The sequence below is a fragment of the Nipponia nippon genome, unplaced genomic scaffold (genome assembly GCF_047370975.1).
Source record: "Nipponia nippon isolate SJK-2023a ecotype South Korea unplaced genomic scaffold, ASM4737097v1 scaffold_6, whole genome shotgun sequence".
Classification (NCBI taxonomy): Eukaryota; Metazoa; Chordata; class Aves; order Pelecaniformes; family Threskiornithidae; genus Nipponia; species Nipponia nippon.
Window position 1 is genome coordinate 60,671,973 of NW_028262380.1, and position 19,436 is coordinate 60,691,408.

Below are 19,436 nucleotides of genomic sequence, written 5' to 3' on the forward strand. Positions count from 1 at the left end.
GGTACAGTTTCCTCTCGACATTATTGGGATTTGTCTTGAAGATGAAAAATTCCCAGAAAAGCTCTGCTGTCTGTCACTCCTTGCCCCACACACCTTCTAATGCAACTGCCTGCATTCAAACACCAAATCCTTTATTACTGTGCTTTGCAACCTCTGGCAGATATGAGAAATTCCACGTCAGTCAAGAGAAATATGAATAAATGCCTTGTCACCACTGAAAGCAGAGACTAATGAATTCAAATTCTTTTACAAAGGCTAGGTTCATGTATAAATCAAATTGAATAAAAGATTTATCACATCAATCTGCATTATACACATATCTTCCAGGAGTTATGCTACTTTAAACATATTTGTCACAGTATTTCTGACGTATGCAGGACTTTTATATCAGTAACGACATCTAAGTAGCATCAGAATATCACCAAACGCTTTCAAACCTGTGGATCTTTATTAGACATTGCCAGAAATAACTTAGTTTCCAAAGACATTGCAAGCATGCAGGTTTCTTTAAGCAGCTGAATGGATTTAGCCATCCTCAGAATCAAGCTCTGTGTGAATACAGATATGGCACCTAGATAAGAGACATGATGGGCTTGGCTTCTGTTCAGCCCTTGGGTTGGAACTTGCACAGACTCTTCACGTTCTATCTACACAGGTGTTTACTCAGAAGATGAGTTGTCCCAGCTCCTTCAGTTACTGTCAGAGTTCAACAGCTGTTACATACAATCTGTATTTCCTATACATAGGCAGCAAGTGTTTTCAGAGCTGCCAGTGTTTGGAGGAGTGATGGTACTCTAAAGCAGCAGGACCAGTGCTCAGAGCGTAGGTTTAGTGGTGTTTATTACCAAGAAGTCCAAGTCATGACCCAGTAGCAACTGGTCAGTCTGTACAGAAACTTCATGTCTGCATCTCTTGTTTGTCTGCCAATTGGTTTGCTTTAACATGCAGAAGAAGAGGTCCTCAAACCAAAACCTGTACGAGCAGTCCAGCAGCAATTCTCAGTAGGCATCTCTGAAGAACCACCGATGATCTTTTTGCCTTTATGAATTGGACTGTGCCAGAGCATGCCTGAGCATGCAGCAGGCCCTGCTCCTTAAATGTGGTTTGAAAGTGGCTGTGAACAATTTCAGCACCCTCAAGAGCTTTGGAAGTTTCCAAATCTGTGCCTCTGGAATATTTTAAATTACTAGAGCAGTAACAGCCCTAAAAATTTCTCAGGCCAAACAGCTGCTAGCTGTCATGTTCCCATATTTTTAAAATGGTTCTGGGGACCAGTTATGACCAGTGCCTTGCAGTTTGGCATGGAAAGCAGACTAATTTGGGAACTACTGCACCTAAGCCAACAGGCATTGGCTGGCTCCTCCATTACTTCAGCACAGACACTCTTGTTGAGCTGAAGAGCTTAATGGGGACAGAAAACTGAGTATCATTGTGCTACCCACAGAGATGATTGATACCTTTGAGAGAATGATAACCTAATCTCCCCTTATCCCTTGGAAAAGCCATGCTGAATTGCCATCAATCTGTTTTACTAGCAATTTAAAACTGACTCCGCATAGAAACAAAGAACTTAACAAGCTGTGAAAGGACAACATTAGAGCAGGACTGGAGATTTTGTGCCCTGAAGTTAAAGATTCTTGGTAACATTTAAGCCAAGACTTTCATATCTACAGAAGGTATTCAGTATTTTTCTGTGCAGCCTTAAATTTTCCTGCTACTTATTTACATTGCTTCCACAGCTAGAGATACCTGGTACCCTGTGGTACAGAACAAAAATTCCTGCCCAACAAGCTCAGAAAGGCCTAAATTTCTGGAAGAGTCCCTAAGAAAATAAGATCCCTTCACAGTGAGCAAAACTCTGCCACCCAAAGCAAGCAGCCTTTCTGCACCACTTTCTGCAACTCTGACACAGCAGCCTTACCACATCAAGCCGTCTTTCAAGAGCCACGGTACTGCCAGGGCAATGGGGTATTACTGGTGCAGTTAGCGGCACTTCTCGCTTGCAGAAAACAAATTGGTAGCTGTGCCCCATGGGCTGTCCATTTTACAACTGATGCATCGCTGAACTAAACAGGGCCAGATCCATCCTTACCAGAAGCAGGCAAGGCTCACCCAGGTCTGGCTCTGGACTGGCTTCCCACAGGCACATACGACCTTGGTCACAGGAGCTTCTCTCTGTGTTTGCAAGCAGCAGTAAATAAAGTCACTCTCAGTCACTGCACTTGCTATACTCAGAGGCACAGAAAAATGAGGTCACACAAAAGGTTCAAAGGCTGAGTCAGGCTGACCAGAGCTGCTAGTTTCCAACTCTCAGTCCAGCAGCGTAACTTCCCACGTCACACAACTGATCGGGTGAAAACTGAGTGTTGGGGAAAACCCACCTGCTCTGACAAAACACCCATCCAGAGAGATTTCTTGGAGAAACTCTGAATCATCACTAGTGTGGTTCCTCCAGATCCCTGGGAGGCTCCCCTTTGGGTTACATTCCTGCACTCCGCAATTCAGACTTGGATCTCAATCTTTTCATCCTGGATAAGTACCCTGCACTGATCTGAGGTTGGTCTCCTACCCTCTCCCCAAGAGTTGCATCACAAAGCATACAAAAAGAGATTTAAGCCTCAGACTTCGCAGCACAGCTTCAGATCTCTTAGCACAGCAAGTCACCAGCCCAAGCAGGTGCATTTTACGACACCAGCATCAACAGAACAGCCAGTCAGCCCAGTCACCCTGCAAAGAGTGCCCGTGGGCGCTGGCCACATCTGCCTGGATCCCACCTGCAGAGCAAGACCTACTGATCATTAACACAGCAGTTGACGATGTTGCCAAATCTCACAACTTAATCACAAATATTATGGATTCTCCCCCCTCCAGGAGACTTGACATTTGATTTTCTGAAAAGCAGTTAGGTAGCTAATTATCATCACAGCTAGGAAGAAAAGTCATTCAATCCTGTGCAGGTTTCATGCAAAGTTTCAGCTTTCTTTAAAACCACCACCTCTTCTGAGCACTTATCTGCAGAAAGACACTTGGAAGCGGTATATGTTTACACTTAATAGTCAATGAAAAGAAACACTGGAGCTTCCTTTGTCAGACAAAGCCCCCAGTCTCATTATCTGGTGCCTTAGCTGATGATTTTCAAATAGCTAGGCTGCATGACTTCCGAAAGCTGGGAGTGCAGCAATATTGCCCCCAGAACAAGGAAAACCGGAGCACACCAACTCTTCAGAGAAACTCTGCTTTAAGCATTCGTCAGACATACTTCCCCCCTCCCGGAAGATCACAGGGCATACTGATAAGGATGACCTGAAATGGCTGTGCAAATGCTAGACCAGTGATCACATTAGCTGCAGCCTCTTCCCTTCTGAGGTACTTGGGTGGCTGAGTAGACGGAAACAGCAGGCATTTATTGCTGATCAGCAATTGCTATGCACAAAAAAAAGTCTGTTTTGGAGGTGATATTCTTATGCATTAAGGTGCTATTTGGCACACATGATGCCCTGTGCAGCAAGACCTGTCTATATACTGCTTTATTCTATAGGGTACTATAATCCTTCTTATCTGATTTTTTCAGTGCTTCTTCCCCACACTCAAAGACAGGTGACTGTATGTACATTACAGCTTTTTAGATCCTCTGACTAAATGTCACTTCCCTTCGTGAAGATATATTTGTTACAGTCAACACCTGCCAGCCAAACAGAGGAGCAGCATTTGATTTTTTTAAAGCAGCTGGAATTTTCTCTTTTTGCTTTCTTGTTGTCACATCAGCCAGCCCCCTGCTATAATCCAGAACAAGCACAGGCTGCAGAGTCTGAAGGCAGCACGCATCTCTGGGGAAGGAGTTTTGGGTATCTTGTTACCTAAATGTTGATAGCATCCATTCCTTTTTTAAGAGTACAGTATTTGCAAAATAATGTTAAGCCTATGAAGCATTCCCACGAATGCCTGCAGCATTTGTACAATCATCAATTAGACTGTATCACAGCCTTGTACATCTTCTCACGATGGCCATAAAAGCAGTCAGGTTACTTGTCTATGGTCAGAGGGACTGTATCTGAAGCAGGAATGGAGATTGAGCATTCCTTGTAGAAAGGCATTGCTATTTTCTTCTGCCAGCCTTCTGTAAGGAAACAAAAATCTGCATCCACACTGGCTGATTTTTGCCTTTCATAAAAACCAAAACAAACCCAACAGACCATAAATATCACGAGAGAAACTGAATTGTTTTGAAAACATTTACTCGGAAGCAGGCACTCTGGATCAAAGCCTGTCCCAGCCCTTTTCTGGAGAACGACGACGCGCCCGAGGCCTACCGGCCTCACGGCCACCGGAGAGGCGGGAGGGGCCCTGCCGCCACCACAGCCGCGCCGCGCCCCGGCGCTGCCCTGGGTCCCCCGCCGCCCCGGTGGCGCAGGGCGCCGCCCCCGCAGCCCCTCAGGGCTCGGGCCGCCGCCGGCGGAGCTTGGGCCGCCCGGGAGCCGGCACAGACCCGCGCCGGCGGCTGTCCCAGGCGGGGCGAAACGCCTCCCCACACGCGGCCTGGGCCGGTGGCCCTGTGAGGGCCTCCCCCCTTCCACCCGCTCCCTCCTTCGGCGGCTTTGTTCCCAGCAGGTAATTAGCGCCCGGGCTGGAGAAGAAGCGCTTTACCTGGCTGCCGCCCGCGGACGCTAGAGGTCACTCCTGCCCCACGACAAGGCGGCCGGCGCCGCGGGACGCTGTAGAGCGGCGGCCCCGAAGGCCCTTGGAGAGGCCGGGGAGGGGGCTCAGACGGCGGGGGAGCGGGGGCGCGGCGCCGCGGAGGGGCGGCTGAGGATGCCGGGGCGGCAGGGTCCAGCCAGAAGGAGCTGGGGCTCCTTTCCTCCTCCGTTGCTGCTTCGTGCAAGGGCTGCCGCTGGCCTGAGGCAGTTCAGCGAGTTGGTTCCCCTGCTGCGCGCAGGCGTTCCCCTGCTCGGCCCGCTGCTGCCAGCGGGAGAGCCGGCACCTAGTCGTGCCTAGCACCACTGCCTTCTGCACACCTGAAGGCCGTTCGTTTCACGGTGGACTGTAAAGTGAGAGGGAGGTTGGGAACTAGATCCAGGAAAATGGGAGAGACCCTGATCCTTTATAATTTCTTCTCATTCACCAGGGAATGCCGAGTACTGACTGCCACTACATCTTATCTTCATGTGATTAAGGGAAGATACTCTATGCTTAGCATGAGAGAGGACAGTGACTGAACTAACAAAGTGTCCTGCTGGTATATCAGTAAAAGGTCAAATTTTGATCTTCTAAATACCAGAATAGAGCCAGAGGGGCTTCAGTGGAGGACTCCAGACTTCACAGGTGGAAGTGACAACAGAATTTGGCCAAATAGCTTAATTTCAGTTCCCCATCAAAAGCTGCTAAGGATTAGCAAATCCATTAACCCTACGGAATGCATTATACTTTTTTTTTCTTCTCACTAGTAAGCCAAAACTTTAAGCAATGCTCAAAGGAAGCCATGGGAGGAAGAACAGTACCTTTGGCAGGGTGGGTGCAAGGGAAGCAAGTTTGACATTAAGCCATCAGGTAGAATCCCTGTTCTTAAAAAAAAAAATTGATGCAACTTCATTTTCCAAACAGAAAATGGCCTTCCAAGCTTTCCAACTAATCAGGATGATAGATATTTTAACATTACTCACAAATAACTGCAGGCCAAGTATTTCCAATGCTTTGCCTCTCAAGCAGCCATAAAAATAGCCAATCACAGAAACTGCCATATAACTGAACAAGTTTTTCCAGTTCAGTGTCTTCACCTTCCTCTGAGTGGCTCATGATAAAGTAGAGTTGAAAACAGCAGCAAAAAATGTAGAAGTGCAGAACTGGCCGTAATTCAAAAGATGTCACTAATCATAGACATAGGGGGGACTCTCAAATGAGACAAAGTGGCAAGAACTGCCATTTGTGGTTCCTTGGTTCTCTGTATGAAACTTTAGTGCACTCTGGATCGGTAGATATATTATGAATGAAGAGGGAAGACAAAAGAATGAAGAGTGGAAGCAAGAACTATCCAGGCCAACGTCATTAAAAGTAAAATTGCTCCTCCTTTTGTACTTGCTTTTTCAGAACATTAGCTCTTGCCGTTAATACAATCCAAAATGACATGGCGCTTCACATCAGCCTAAGCATCAGTCTAATCAAACAGCAAAATACAAGGAGCCCAAAAAAAGGTCTCAGAGGTGCTCTGGGAATGCAAATGATAGAACAGGTGCGGAAACAATGCGTTATAAGGGGAGTTTGTCTACAAAAGGAAGAGCAGAAAGAATGATTTAATAGTGTGGCTGATGAGCAACAGGGTATACTACATACAACTGTCAGCTGATTTGGTATAGCTGAGCTGGTAAGTCTGTCCGACGAGAAGACACTGCTTTTATTTTACCTTGATTCCAGCTCAGGAGTGTTTTAGGATGTGCACTAAGATGTAGCAAAAAGACTTACCAATTTCTGAAGCTAGAAAGCTGCTTGGGAGTGGCTAATTAGCAGAGAAAAAGCAGCTACTCTGCTGCAGGTCTCCAAGACCTTTTAAGTGCCTGTTCACTCTTTTCTGCAGTGTGCTGTAATCTTGACTGTTAAAAAAAAACAAACCAGGAGCCACCATCTTAAGTTATGGGATGTTTTATGGCTCATGAGCAGGGTTTGAGGTACACGAAAGGGATGTTCTACAAACCTTTCAGCATTAATAGGCTATTGTGTGCTGGCCTGTGATGGCAGAGAACTGGAGTCAGTGGTCAGCACGGCCTCTCCCGTCCCGGTCCTTTTTTGCTGGCAGTGATCCACACACCTAGCTCCTTCTCCTGTACTGTGTTAGGACTCTAGGCACATGCTGGTAACTGAACTACTGCCATACTTCAAAGGAGGAAAAAGGGTTGGAGAATAGAGATATTCAGAACTAGGGTTACACCTATAAAGCAGTGTAGAAAACTTACTACACTGAACAACCCTGCCAGAGGAAGTTTGCATTGCTGGCTGTGATGTTCCCTACAAATTCCTTAAGCTGAATACTGATACTGACATCAAGGGACCATTGTATCAGCCTGGAAATGTCACACAAATTTCAAAACCATTTTCACTTTTTTCTAAAAAAAGTCTTCAAGAGCTTTTGAGTCTCCAATCAATGTAGTAATTTTATTCTACAACACATTTCAAAAATCTATGAGGTCTGTGAAAGGAAATATAATCCTAACATTTGCCTTTCAAATATTTGATGCAAGTGAAGAACAGTTCTGTAGTATCCACAGCAATGCCTTGTTATTAAATTCATTGAGTGTGGATATATTTTAGATCTGTAGATATTTGCATAATTAGCATACTTGATAAATCATTACTAAGTTACAGTTAATTGTTCAATTAATTATGAGAAAAATCAATTTGGAAATTGGAGAAGCCTTACAAGTTGCAATAAGACTGAAGAGCAGATGAAAGGAAAAGGTAAATTCAATTAAAACCTCATCTAAGTCAACTTCATCATTTTTAAGACAGTGAAGAGAGGTGAGCAATATCCATCCTCCTGTACTGCTGTGAGTTACTGCTTCTCTGCCATTGAGTTTTCTGACACCATTAGCTCCGATCCTCTGAGCTTTGCACGGTAGCTCAGCCTGTTACGCAGAGACCATTAGTCTCCCTCAACTCTAGGCCCACTTTCCCCGAGGAAGGTTTACATACACCAACAGAGATGCTTGAAAGCTCCTCGGTTTAATAGTACATTACTGGGAAGTAGCTTTCTATGACCTGGAGTCTTTTCATTCATTTCTGCAGGCTCAGCATAGGGCTTATAGCAAATATAGCGAGACCCTGAGTACACCTGCGATGGGTGCTGCCTCTAACGCTGCCTTCAGCTTCGGTGACCCTTCTTTGATACAGAGCTGTGAGCAGCAAACTTCAGACCGACTTCTACAGAAAGCGAGAGCCTGGGTGCGTAGGACTGTGCATCACATTATCCACACTGGGGGGGAACAGAAAAGCTCATTTAAGGTTTGCTTTTTAAAGAGGAAAGAAAAAAGTCAGGGTGTTACCATAGAAGAGCTGAAGAGCAGAGGGTGAATTGCCCTTCCCACGAACCAGCATTGCAGTCACATCTGCAGACAAGGCAGAAGGACGGCTCACCACGGTAGGGGGAGGCAGCATCTTGGAAGAGCCTGGGAAGTTCTGATGTTCTTTCTTGGACCACTTTAAAGCACAGCCTCTGCTTTTCACATGTTTCTTAGTAACATGTCTTAGCCGTACCCTCACCCACCAGCAGGTTTACTTTTCCAGCAGCATTTGAAGTGAGAATAACTGCAATTTTAATAATGAATGCTTTCAGATGTGTATTTATTTTTAGTGAACAGTCTGTTCCTCCCTCCTTTCCTTGCTTTCCCAGGTAATTGGGTACACATCTCCTACTAAATTACCTTTCATTCTTTGCCATTGTCTTCTGATGAACTTTTCCCCGTCACTCACACTTCCTTGGTAGCTTAGAAAGTCAGCCAGCATGTAATATATTTGACTGTTTTCGTTATGATATTAATAATGAAACTCCCTTTGGTTTTTTTTTCCAGTTTTCCCAGGCTACAAATTACATAGCATGCAAATACAGTAACTTAAAATCTTTGCAAAGTCTAATTTTTGCTCTAGCCGTTTAACTATTAGAAGCAACGTTCTTCTGTTTGACATATAATGTGTTGCCATGTCCTTTCTTCCTCTGCTTTCCTATCTCCAGCTCCCTGTGAATCCTAATAATAAAAAGAACACAACACCTGGAGACTCCAGCATGACAGATACTCCCCAAGGAATAAATGAGGGCCCCCTTTATGCTCCTGTGAGCTTTTTTGCCAGGGGAGCTGGCTGTGGGTGAGAACGCAAATACAGACAGATATCCCAGCTCAGCTGACCATGGATGACTGTATTGAATGTAAGTCTTCACAATTAGTGAAAAAGAGGAAAGCTGGATGTTTCATAATGCTTTTGACAGTGAGAACAAGCTGCATTAGAAAGGAGGTTTGTTTTGTTAGCTTTTAGGAAATAAATGATTGCGGTCCTGATTCAGACATCTCTGTGTTGCTAAACGCAAAATGCTGATGCTCCCCAAACAGTCTTTCAGTTATTGCTCATATTGTTCTTTTTCTTGACATTTTCCTATTCTGTTATTTCAAATGTCTGCTTCAACACGTCTGTGATTACCTGCTAACCACATGCTATTTTTCTTACAGAGTTGCACTCTAACACAACTGCATTACCTTTTTTCATCAAAGGAAGCAGGCGGCATTGAGATGTGTTTGGCATCAGGCAATATCCAGGGAAAAATTTGCTTGAGAGTGAAGTTCAAGGTCACCATAAGAGAAATTCAACCTGTTTTTGCAAGGTAACTTTGTCTCAATAATTTTAAAGAATCTTTATCTGAATGTTAGCCAAGCAGACTATTGTTGTTATTCAAGGTGCAGGGCTGTATTAAAATGCTGAACGCTTGCTCTTTCTCAGTTTTTCCTGTTTCATTCAGCAAATCCTGGAAAGTTCTAATTAAGACGGAGAAAAAAGAAATCAATGGAAATTGTGCTGCGTTCATCTCAGCTGCATCAAGCAAATGCTGAAAATCTGGAACAAGTGCAATTGCCAGAAGTAGTTCTGCATAGGCTAATATCTGCTGCTTGGTTCCTCCAGAACTGAAAATGCAGTGATAACTCATAAGCGCTCTATATGAGGTAAAAGCAAATATATGCCAGGCTAGTCTGAAAACTAGCAGATCAGCTTTATGATGCTCTTGGTCTTACCAACTGCTACACCTAGGGCTAGGGAAACAGTGGGTTTGTACAATGTATGTACTTGTATGCCCTGAGGCATATCACCGAATACCATATTTGTAAAGGTATTTAGGGGCTGTTAACTTCTGATTTTACTGAGTACGGGTGCCTTACCAGCTCTTCAAGTATGACCTTTCCCTTGTATGTGCTCAAGTTACCTGGACATAAAAAAAAAAAGCAGTAAAACGTTTCCTCACAGTAACATAGGGATTGATGTATTCAGGTTTGAGATACTGAGGTAGTTTGGTGATGGAAGGGGCGTAGGTCCCCCAGAAATTCCCCAACAAGGATTCTTCATGTACCTAAAGTCATCCCTTCATATCCCCGACCCCAATCAGACATTTCTGAGCCCAACTCATCAGCTCCAGCATGGCTGGAAGCCATACAAGGAGGCAAATGGAGGATCTCCTGGTGTCCCCACATCGGTGTACAGGTCTTTCACCAGCCAGGCGCTACCAGCAGGTCCCAGATGACAGCAGCAGTTTCCCTTCTGGGCTGAACTGAACTGCACTGAAGTCAGCATCATCTGTCTGAACAAGTCACGCTGCTCATCAGGTCCTCACAAGGGCCGTCCAGGAGCTGCTGTGTTCTGTTATGGGGGACGTACACCCCGCTGTATGGTAATTAGGGCTTCGGGCAGACTTTGAAAAGGTCAGGTTTTTATATAAGCCTGTTACAAGAGCCTCGAAGGCTGTTGAACTCACAGACATTTGCCCCTGCAGTTACGTGCCCAGTAACCCCAGCCATAGAGCTCTTTCCCACCTAGTGTTATGGCGGCATATCAATATTTGTCACTTGTTATTTACGGATAAAAAGGTGGCATTTCAGGGGACACCAGGTCTCCTGTATTTAATAGGCTTAAGCCAGAGGATCAGTTCTTTGCCAGGTTCTTTCTTGCTGTACCGCTTGATGGCACACTTGCATTACCACACGGCAGGCTGAAGGCAGGACAAATCAACAAGCAAATCCTATCCAAAGTTGTTCCACTTAATTTGTTTTGCATCATGAATGTACCTGTTTAATTGATTAAAGGAATCTAACACTGTAGTATTGAGTAGGAATAAGCAGGGCATACAAAATAATTACACCAAGAAAGCCCTGTATTTTGCAATTTTAATCCCAGATATTGCCTGGATAATTCATTACTTTTTCATTCTTTCAGTAAGTTTGGCAAGAAACTTGCCTTTGTCTTACTGAAACTTTTCTGTCAAGGGTGTCAAATTTTCCTTGCCCAGTATTTTCTCCTTTCTCTCTATCAGAAGGTTTGTAGCAGGTTTGTCCATTGCATGTGCTCATGCGTGGTTCAGGGTTTTCTTTTGTCCTTTTGGTTCAAAAGCAGCAATGAATTGCTACTGAAACTAAACAACGATACCTTCTGTTTGGCTAGACGGTAAATGGAAATTAATTTATGTCCTCTGAGTAATAAAATTATGATTCAACTTCATATCAAAGGAACATTCTCCAGTGGGCTGTATGAGGTTAGTAAGTGAGCACGAAGTGTTACCACATATGCCACTTCTCTCTAGATGGTTATAAATACATCAGCGAATGCTGCAGGTGGTTACAGGCCACAGGTAGAAACAACTTGCTGGTCTGTTGGATTTTATGACTTCACGAAGAATGTATTAAAACATTTATTAGCTCTTTATATGCAGAATCTTAATGGCAAATGTAACTGACCAGGACCTGAAGTTAAAATGCTTCAGGGACGGAGGTGAAATCTTCAGCGGGTGGCTGACTGTCATAGGAGCATCTCCTGTTCAAGGGCTGGGATCCAAGTTCTGAATGAGAACCTCAAGGGGAAAACTGGAAGCATCTCAGTACAAATGACTGCCAGATGACCCTGGGATTTACCAAGGCCTAAATACCACAATCTTTTTTTTTTTTTTTTTAAAACTTTACCTCGGCCACAATGCAGTTGCTAACAATCTTTCCTGACCGTGACTTTAACTGTCTGATCCCTTACTTTGACACTTAATCAGCTCCCCTGAGGGCTAAATTAGTGAGCACAGACCTCTTACCTTTGTTGTGTAACTACCCTTGTTTAACTTTTTGCATTTGTTCCCCTCCTCCCCCAACACTCCTTCACTACTTCTACAAATGCACAGGTAAAAGAGGGGCTAGAGCTTTAAACCAGGGAGAGCTCATGCTTTTTATTCTCCCTGGAACAACAGAGGAGCAGAGTGGGAGCCTCACAAATAAAGTGTCATGGGTAGGCAGCACCTGAGAGGTTTTGAAGCATGTACTGTCCTGACTTCCTCCATTACCCACTGAATTGCATTGGCAGCGATAATTGCAGCTTCAGGAAAAATAACTGCTAAACAATGATAGCAGTAAAGCCCTACAGCCTTTCTCAATTAAATTAAGTGGAAATTTAGTCCTTGAGTACTGCTTCTGAAACTGGCTGAGCAGAATAAGAGCAAACGCCCTGGTGGGTTGGAGGATAGTTTAGCACAGGAGGAAGACTGCTCGCTTTGCTCTGTGGCCATCCTTCATATGGCCCCCATCTGAAAAGTCAGTGGCTACCTCCGCCTGATATCTAATGTTGGCTTGAGAATAAAGGCAACAGATTGCAAGTTGAATCTACTCCAACAGGCCATGTAAGCTGGTGAATTTAGGGGAGGGCCATTGTCATCATCATACAATGATCTGGATGAGGGGATCGAGTGCACCCTCAGTAAGTTTGCAGATGACACCAAGCTGGGTGGGAGTGTTGATCTGCTGGAGGGTAGGAAGGCCCTGCAGAGGGACCTGGACAGGCTGGATCGATGGGCCAAGGCCAGCTGTATGAGGTTCAACAAGGCTGAGTGCCAGGTCTGCACTTCAGTAACAGCAACCCCATGCAAAGCTACGGGCTTGGGGAAGAGTGGCTGGAGAGCTGCCTGGCTGAAAAGGACCTGGGGGTGTTGGTTGACAGCTGCCTGAACATGAGCCAGCAGTGTGCCCAGGTGGCCAAGAGGGCCAATGGCATCCTGGCTTGTATCAGGAATAGTGGGGCCAGCAGGACCAGGGAGGTGATCGTCCCCCTGTACTCGGCACTGGTGAGGCCACACCTCGAGTACTGTGTTCAGTTTTGGCCCCTCACTACCAGGACATTGAGGTGCTGGAGCGTGTCCAGAGAAGGGCACTGAAGCTGGTGAAGGGTCTAGAGCACAAGTCTTATGAGGAGCAGCTGAGGGAGCTGGGGTTGTTTAGTCTGGAGAAGAGGAGGCTGAGGGGAGACCTTATTGCTCTCTACAACTGCCTGAAAGAGGGTTGTAGCCAGGTGGGGATCAGTCTCTTCTCCCAAGTAACAAGTGATCAGACAAGAGGAAATGGCCTCAAGCTGCACCAGGGGAGGTTTAGATTGGATATTAGGAAAAACTTCTTCACTGAAAGGGTAGTCAGGCACTGGAACAGGCTGCCCAGGGAAGTGGCTGAGTCCCCATTCCTGGAGGTATTTAAAAGATGTGTGGATGTGGTGCTCGAGGACATGGCTTAGTGGTGGACTTGGCAGTGCTAGGTTAACAGTTGGACTTGATCTTAGGGGTCTTTTCCAACCTTAACGATTCTATGATCTCTGTAGCCATCATTTCTCTTCTGGTTTTGCATCAGCAGCTTGTACTCCCACTGTTATTTATCTGTCTCAGCCACAACCTCTTGATCTTTGAAGGCTATTTTGGTATTGTTAGTATACCCTTTCAACCTCATTTATTTCTACCCTTTCTGCTTATCCCAGTACTTGCAGTTTTTATCAACACCAGCTGCAAACATTTCACATTTGTTAATGGGTCTTACAAACTTTAGTCTTACAAAGTAGAACTTTTTGTCTCTATACGTTCCTGTGTGAAGGGGAACTGGAGTAATTTTCAGTAACAAAGGAAATATCTTTACACTGATTTGATGTAAACTACCCAAAATGAAAGAATGAAGCAAAGAAGTCTTTGCCATAATACTCAGTGAATCCAGGAGATTTTTTCAAATTATATCTGAAAGAGCATTTACTTCAGCCTTCATAAAGGAGAGGGAACTCTGCCTTAATGAACATTATTTAGGATAAAGGTGGGTTAGGAAGGACAGGTTTTTCTGGAACAGAACAGCTGAAAATTGATATAGCCTTTTAACCTCTTTCTTCAGTGCTTAGAAACAATAACCCAAATAAGTAGAAAGGTTTTTAGCCAGCCTTTACATAATGTAGCTCTTTTAAGGAGTGCTGTCTCAAAGTGATGCTGTCAACTTTAGTATCTATTAAATGAAGACCATGCAAAAAAAATAAAGGTGAGATGAATTGAATGTTTTTCATTACCACTGAAATGGGGTTTTCTGCAGCTCAGGGTATTTACCTGTCTGTACAGTATGCAAGATAGTGTGTGGGTTTGCATTCAGAGTTTAGGTGACTTGTATCAATGCAAATTCCTTGAGGGAAAACAGTAGCTTGTGAGTTGGTAGGACAGGCAGCAGTGGCATGGCAGAATAATGGTGACTTCTGAAGAGTCTGCTCAGCCTGTTGGAGACAGAATTTATTCAGGTCAGTCTCCAGGGGACATGGGCTCCAACTGGTGCTCGGGAATAGAGGCTAATTTCTCCCCTCCACTTCCATGTGGCATACCTTGGTTAAGGGTCCCTACCCCTGGCACAGAGGTGGTCCCCAGTGGCAAGTCAGGAGTTTTTATCCTAAAAGCATTTTTGTCAGGGGATAGTATTGCTTCCCTACTCACATGCATCAGGCCTTCCATAAAGCACAGAACTGGATGGATGCATGCATCTCACTGCTGCTCAGTGCAAAAGGGAGGATGAGGACATGGCCTTACACTTTCTCCCTTGGGTCAGGCAAATCTTACTCACTACAGTGCAGTTCTTACGCGAAGTATCTGGGAAGATTTCTGTATCCAAATTGTTCACAGTACTTAGAAAAACTAAAACTTTGGAAAGCAGGTAGACACAGCCCATGGCTGTGACACAAGAAAACGGGGTGCATTCACCTATGTCTACCATCCAAAGCTTGTCCACTGAAATCAATTTGTGTCATTCTCCTCATAAGGTGACCAAGCTCTTCACAGTGCTTGGGTCTAGCCTGAAGTTTCCTTTCTCCCTTTCATCATCATTTCTTGTGCCAGTTCCCCATTGCTTTTGGTGTATTTTGAGCAGCACTTAACCCCAGCACTCTGCGACAGGCACTTTATCAGTGTAACAAAGCATTTCTGGTCTTGTGGGAAACAGAAGTCGTCGTCTGTCTGGAAGTGGCCAAGACTTACTACAGGTGTCATGCAGAGTCAGAGGCTGAGAAGAGAGAACTTGTCAGCTTTACCTCGATAAGCCCATGAGTGTGAAAGACATGCCACATGCAATTTCCATTACAGAGATCACCAGGAATCCATGAGAACCATGAATGAGTGGAAGGAGTCAGGCATGCAGAAAATTATTCAGACCAGAAACCTTGGGCAGTTCCACGTGTGCCTGCTTTCCATAGGAATCAAGAGGATTCTCAAAATTTTCTTACAAGATCAAGAGAAGATCATCCATTACAAAGTACATCAAGATAGCAAGATAACATTTTCAAATTAATCTTCCTATTTTTTTTCCCCTCAAGCAAAAAAGGTGATAAATTCTCTCCCAGTAGGAAAGCAGTTTTAGTATCATCCGAAAATGTTTTAGTGCTTTTCCACCTAGTTAGGACCATCTTCCTGGTTCACTTTAAGAGCAGCATACTCCATCCTCCTTGTCTTTCCCTGACACTGGCACCTTCATCCACAGGCAACTTCATCTTCTCCCTTTGTGCTGGAGGAGGGGTATGGACTGTTGGAGGAGTTGGCTTTCAGAAGCCGAGAACCTCAGCTGTCCTTGCAATAAGAGATGAGAAACGAGGATCCTGTTCTTTAGCAGCATCTCAAATTCTGTAGCTGCACAAGCAACTCGCAGCAAAGGAGTTGGCACGCGCCATGCTGCTGCGCAGAAAGATCCAAGACTGCAACTTGGCAATGAAGAGGACTGGCCATCAGCTGGACACCTACCACACCTTTTCCTACCTCTGAAGCACAGCAATGAATAATGATCTACAGTAAATACTTGCACTGTGGCACCATTGCCAAGCAGTAGCAGATGTCACATCCTTGAATTTGGGGTTTATCATTGGATGAGAAGTCATGATTTGAGGCTCATCTTCCTGAAGTTGGCTGTTTGGGGTCAGCTGGGGGAGATGCAGGGAGCCATCCAACTCAAACATGTTTGTGCTTGGTTTCCAGGCACCAACTTTGCTTTAAAAGCTGATTGCAGTTAAGGAAGGAAACAAGCTTTTGTTACTTGCATTCACCCCCTCACACAAAAAGCTTCTGCACCTGGAAGCTGGTAACAGCACTGCATATTTGTACAAGTTAAAAATATTGTTTTGCTTGGGAAAAATAACACCCTTTTGAAAACTGCAATTAGTTGAAAAAGTGATGTAATATGTGTATAAGATCTTTCAAACCAATGTTGCCCCCAGACAAAGTGTTTGTTCATCAATACAGTGCTAAAATAGCATCGCTATAAAAGTTCAGTAGCCTAGTTTAAAGAACTAAAGTCAGATAATGGTTACTTTTGCAAGGCAAGTAGAAGCAAAGCCTGCTTCTGTCAATCAGTATGAAAATGTAATTTAATTCAGTGCAACAGAAATCAATTTTTCTCCTAGGATCTGAGATAACTAAATATCACACAGTCAGCTTAATTACTTTCTGATATTTGTACAACTTCACCTTTAAACTCTGAAAAAAGCACAGTTCATATGTTTGTTCTTTATAATTCCTTTCTGGTCTGCTTTACTGCTTAGAAGGAGGAGGCTGACAAAGCTTCACAGTGGCAATAAAATCTTACTCCAATTTGGACTTTCTTTTGGCAACCAGGAGACAGAATCAATGCTCCATCAGATCCCTCAGGCCATCTCATTAGTATCACTAAAGCAAGCTCAACAAAAGGAAGAACACAAACCCAGAGGTCCTTAAACCTTTGAAAAAAACCCAACCCCTTTTCTCATCAGTTGCCATCCCTACAGAAGTAACAGCACATAAACTGCACAAGACCCTCATTCAAACAGTTATCTATTCCCCACAAGTATCTGTCCAAGCCTTTTTCAGTATCAGTGGCTTCTCTTAAAGCCCCTGTTCTGCCACCTTGCAGTCCAGGGGCACCCAGGTCCCCAGGTTTGGGCTAGGAGCTCTCACAAAGCAACCCAAGTCTCTCTACTGCAAACAAACTAAGGGCCCTGTGCCTTTGTGTTGCCCTGCCCCATGCGTTGCCCAGCTACATTTTCTGGGCTCTCACACCACACATGGCCCTGCAAGGAGCATTAAGTTACCAACACCAGAACAAGTCATGAGGCCTATGGCATGGGCAGACCCCCAGCCCCAAGGGGTGCGCAGCCAGCCTGACCAGTCACTAGCATACAGGGCACTTACCTTGGGGGTAGGAGGCCAGCAGCAGGGTACTGGAAGAACAGGGCTGCTCCACTGAGTAGGGCAAACCAGGATGCACAGGTTACTATGCCACAGCAACCTCACCAGCATGCAGCACAAGCAGAACAGAGTTGGTAGCAATAACAGATCCCAGCAACAGCCCAGTGACCATCAGACAAACATGTAAGGATGAAGCAAATCCCAGGGCAAGCTAGGAAGTCTGGTAAGCAAGTCAGGCCCAGCAGAGAACAAGACTGGGCCTAAACTCTCTACAACACAGTGCCCAGGAAGGGCTGAAGTGGTCAGACCTGAGCTTATGTAGAGCTCCTGGGCTATGGGTGGTGGCTGGAGGCACCAGGAGAGGTTGATGAGGGCAATTAGGGTCTATTAGCACCCTCATGCCCTACCAGCTGGCTTTCCTTCTCAGGCTGATTTGAGTCAAGAATTTTACCACTGGTCCATGAGACACAGTAGACACTTTGGTTTCTGAAATTCGGACTGCACTTCCTCAGTTAAAAGAATTTTACTTGTTATAAAAGTTTTAAGCAGGCTCCTGCACTCATCCCTCATCCAAGATGAGGTTTGTAGTGGTTGAACTAAATTGGCTCTTGCACTTGGGTTTGCTCCTCTAAGCCCAAGAGAAGGGTGATTTCTGAGACCCCTGTGATGTCTCTTTTCCAATTAGCCCTGAAATGCTGTGCTTTTCCCTCATACACCCTTGTGGCTCCATAGTCCTTTTCCAGGCTCATACACTTGCCATGAGCGCTATCCTTGAAGAACAAAGCCAGGTCCCTGAATTTCACAGGCATTCAGAACAGGCATGGTCCTACTGTGCCTGAATGGCCCAAGGTTACGCAGGTAGTATAGGATGAAGCACAGATTTCAACCCCCATATGACTAATGTCATGTTCTCTAGATCACAATAAGCACTTTTATAAAGCTGTGCTCGCTGAAGGGGGCTTCACAGCATACTGTAGCTATACAGAACTTTCTTGGCAACTGTTGGTTGGAGAGAGGGGATGGTTGCTTTAGCAGAGCTATGTGCTCCTTTAAGTGCGAAGTCATGATGTGATAAAATGAAAGATGTAAATCTGCATGGCTGTGCAACGTGCAGTGATAAAGATGATTATAACCTCCAGTTCTCTTTAAACTTACCAAGGGCAATGGGGTGAGAGCTTAGTTAATCAATCCTGAGGAATCCTTTCCTGCTATCTTTTCAATCAGTGAAAGAATGGAAGCACAAATGATGAAGATGATTCATACCCAGCAAACAAAGGCATAAGAAGCTCAAAGTGCAGTTGGCTCAACACAGCTTAATTAAAACAGGCATTGCAGGAGAGGACTGTTGATAAAGCCCTCTCAAATCTCTTCTTTTTGAAGTGGCTGCATCCCAATTACAGAGGGTCTTGACATAAAACTGCTCTAAAACTGAAGGCAAAGAGCGTGTCACTGTTTGTCCTACCCTAACACTTAGATACACTGGGGCAGAAGGCAGCACTAGTATTCCAGGCAGGGTACGTTTGTCAAAAGTTGTATTAGGATCACTGTCGTTTTGCCACATGTGTAGCTGCTTGATGCTTTCAGAGGGATTACCTGAGTTAGAAGCTGGTTATTGGCTGAGGCACAGTATAAACACCACAATCCTGCCCTCAAAAGCTCACAATTCAGAGTTTCATTATTGACTCTTGGATTAGTTACAGGATTGCAGAGGTAAAGATATTGAGAAAGGAGTGTATGCATGTGTATGTGTGTGGGCTGATGGTAGAGGAAAAGAGAGAAGCATAAATATATTAAAATTCAGACTGGCAGGGGAAGCAACTTGGGGTTGTGCTAAGCCTCTGCAGCACATTTGATTGCCAGTGATGGCAAGAATTCTGTGCATGGTGGAAAGTCCTCATCTTCATATTCCTTTTGGAGCTGATCATAACATGTAAAATGAAGCACCTTTCTAGAATCAGGGCTCCAGTTCTCTGCTAAGACAGACACTGCCCTACCAACATGGACATTAAAAACATCACACATGGGGCGTCAAAGATGAGAAGCCTAACTTCTTGTTAATGAAAGCTGATGTAGCATAACCACTTTACTCCAAGAGGTGGATTTTTTTCCAGGAAAACTCCAAAACCTCAAAACTTGCAAGGTTCATGCTTAAAATCTCTGCAGATCTGATTTACAGCACAGGATGATTTTGGAGAAAAATCAGTCCTGTAATGGTGCTTGTTATTGTGAGCAGCAGACT

At 44.7% G+C, this 19,436-nt stretch overlaps 1 protein-coding gene across 3 annotated transcripts in view; it reads right to left on the minus strand.

The window, feature by feature from the left end:
• The window catches only part of LOC148051507 (uncharacterized), a 29,163-nt gene extending 11,702 nt beyond the window's left edge, over positions 1 to 17,461 (minus strand). For all 3 annotated transcript variants that reach the window (XR_015700018.1, XM_087737521.1, XM_087737520.1), the window contains exon 1: positions 17,201 to 17,461. Coding sequence is in view for 2 of the 3 variants with exons in the window: in XM_087737521.1 (XP_087593647.1) it covers positions 17,201 to 17,308 (108 nt within the window). In the remaining variant the exon portion in view is untranslated. The remainder of the gene's footprint in view (positions 1 to 17,200) is intronic.
• Positions 17,462 to 19,436: the final 1,975 nt, after the last annotated feature.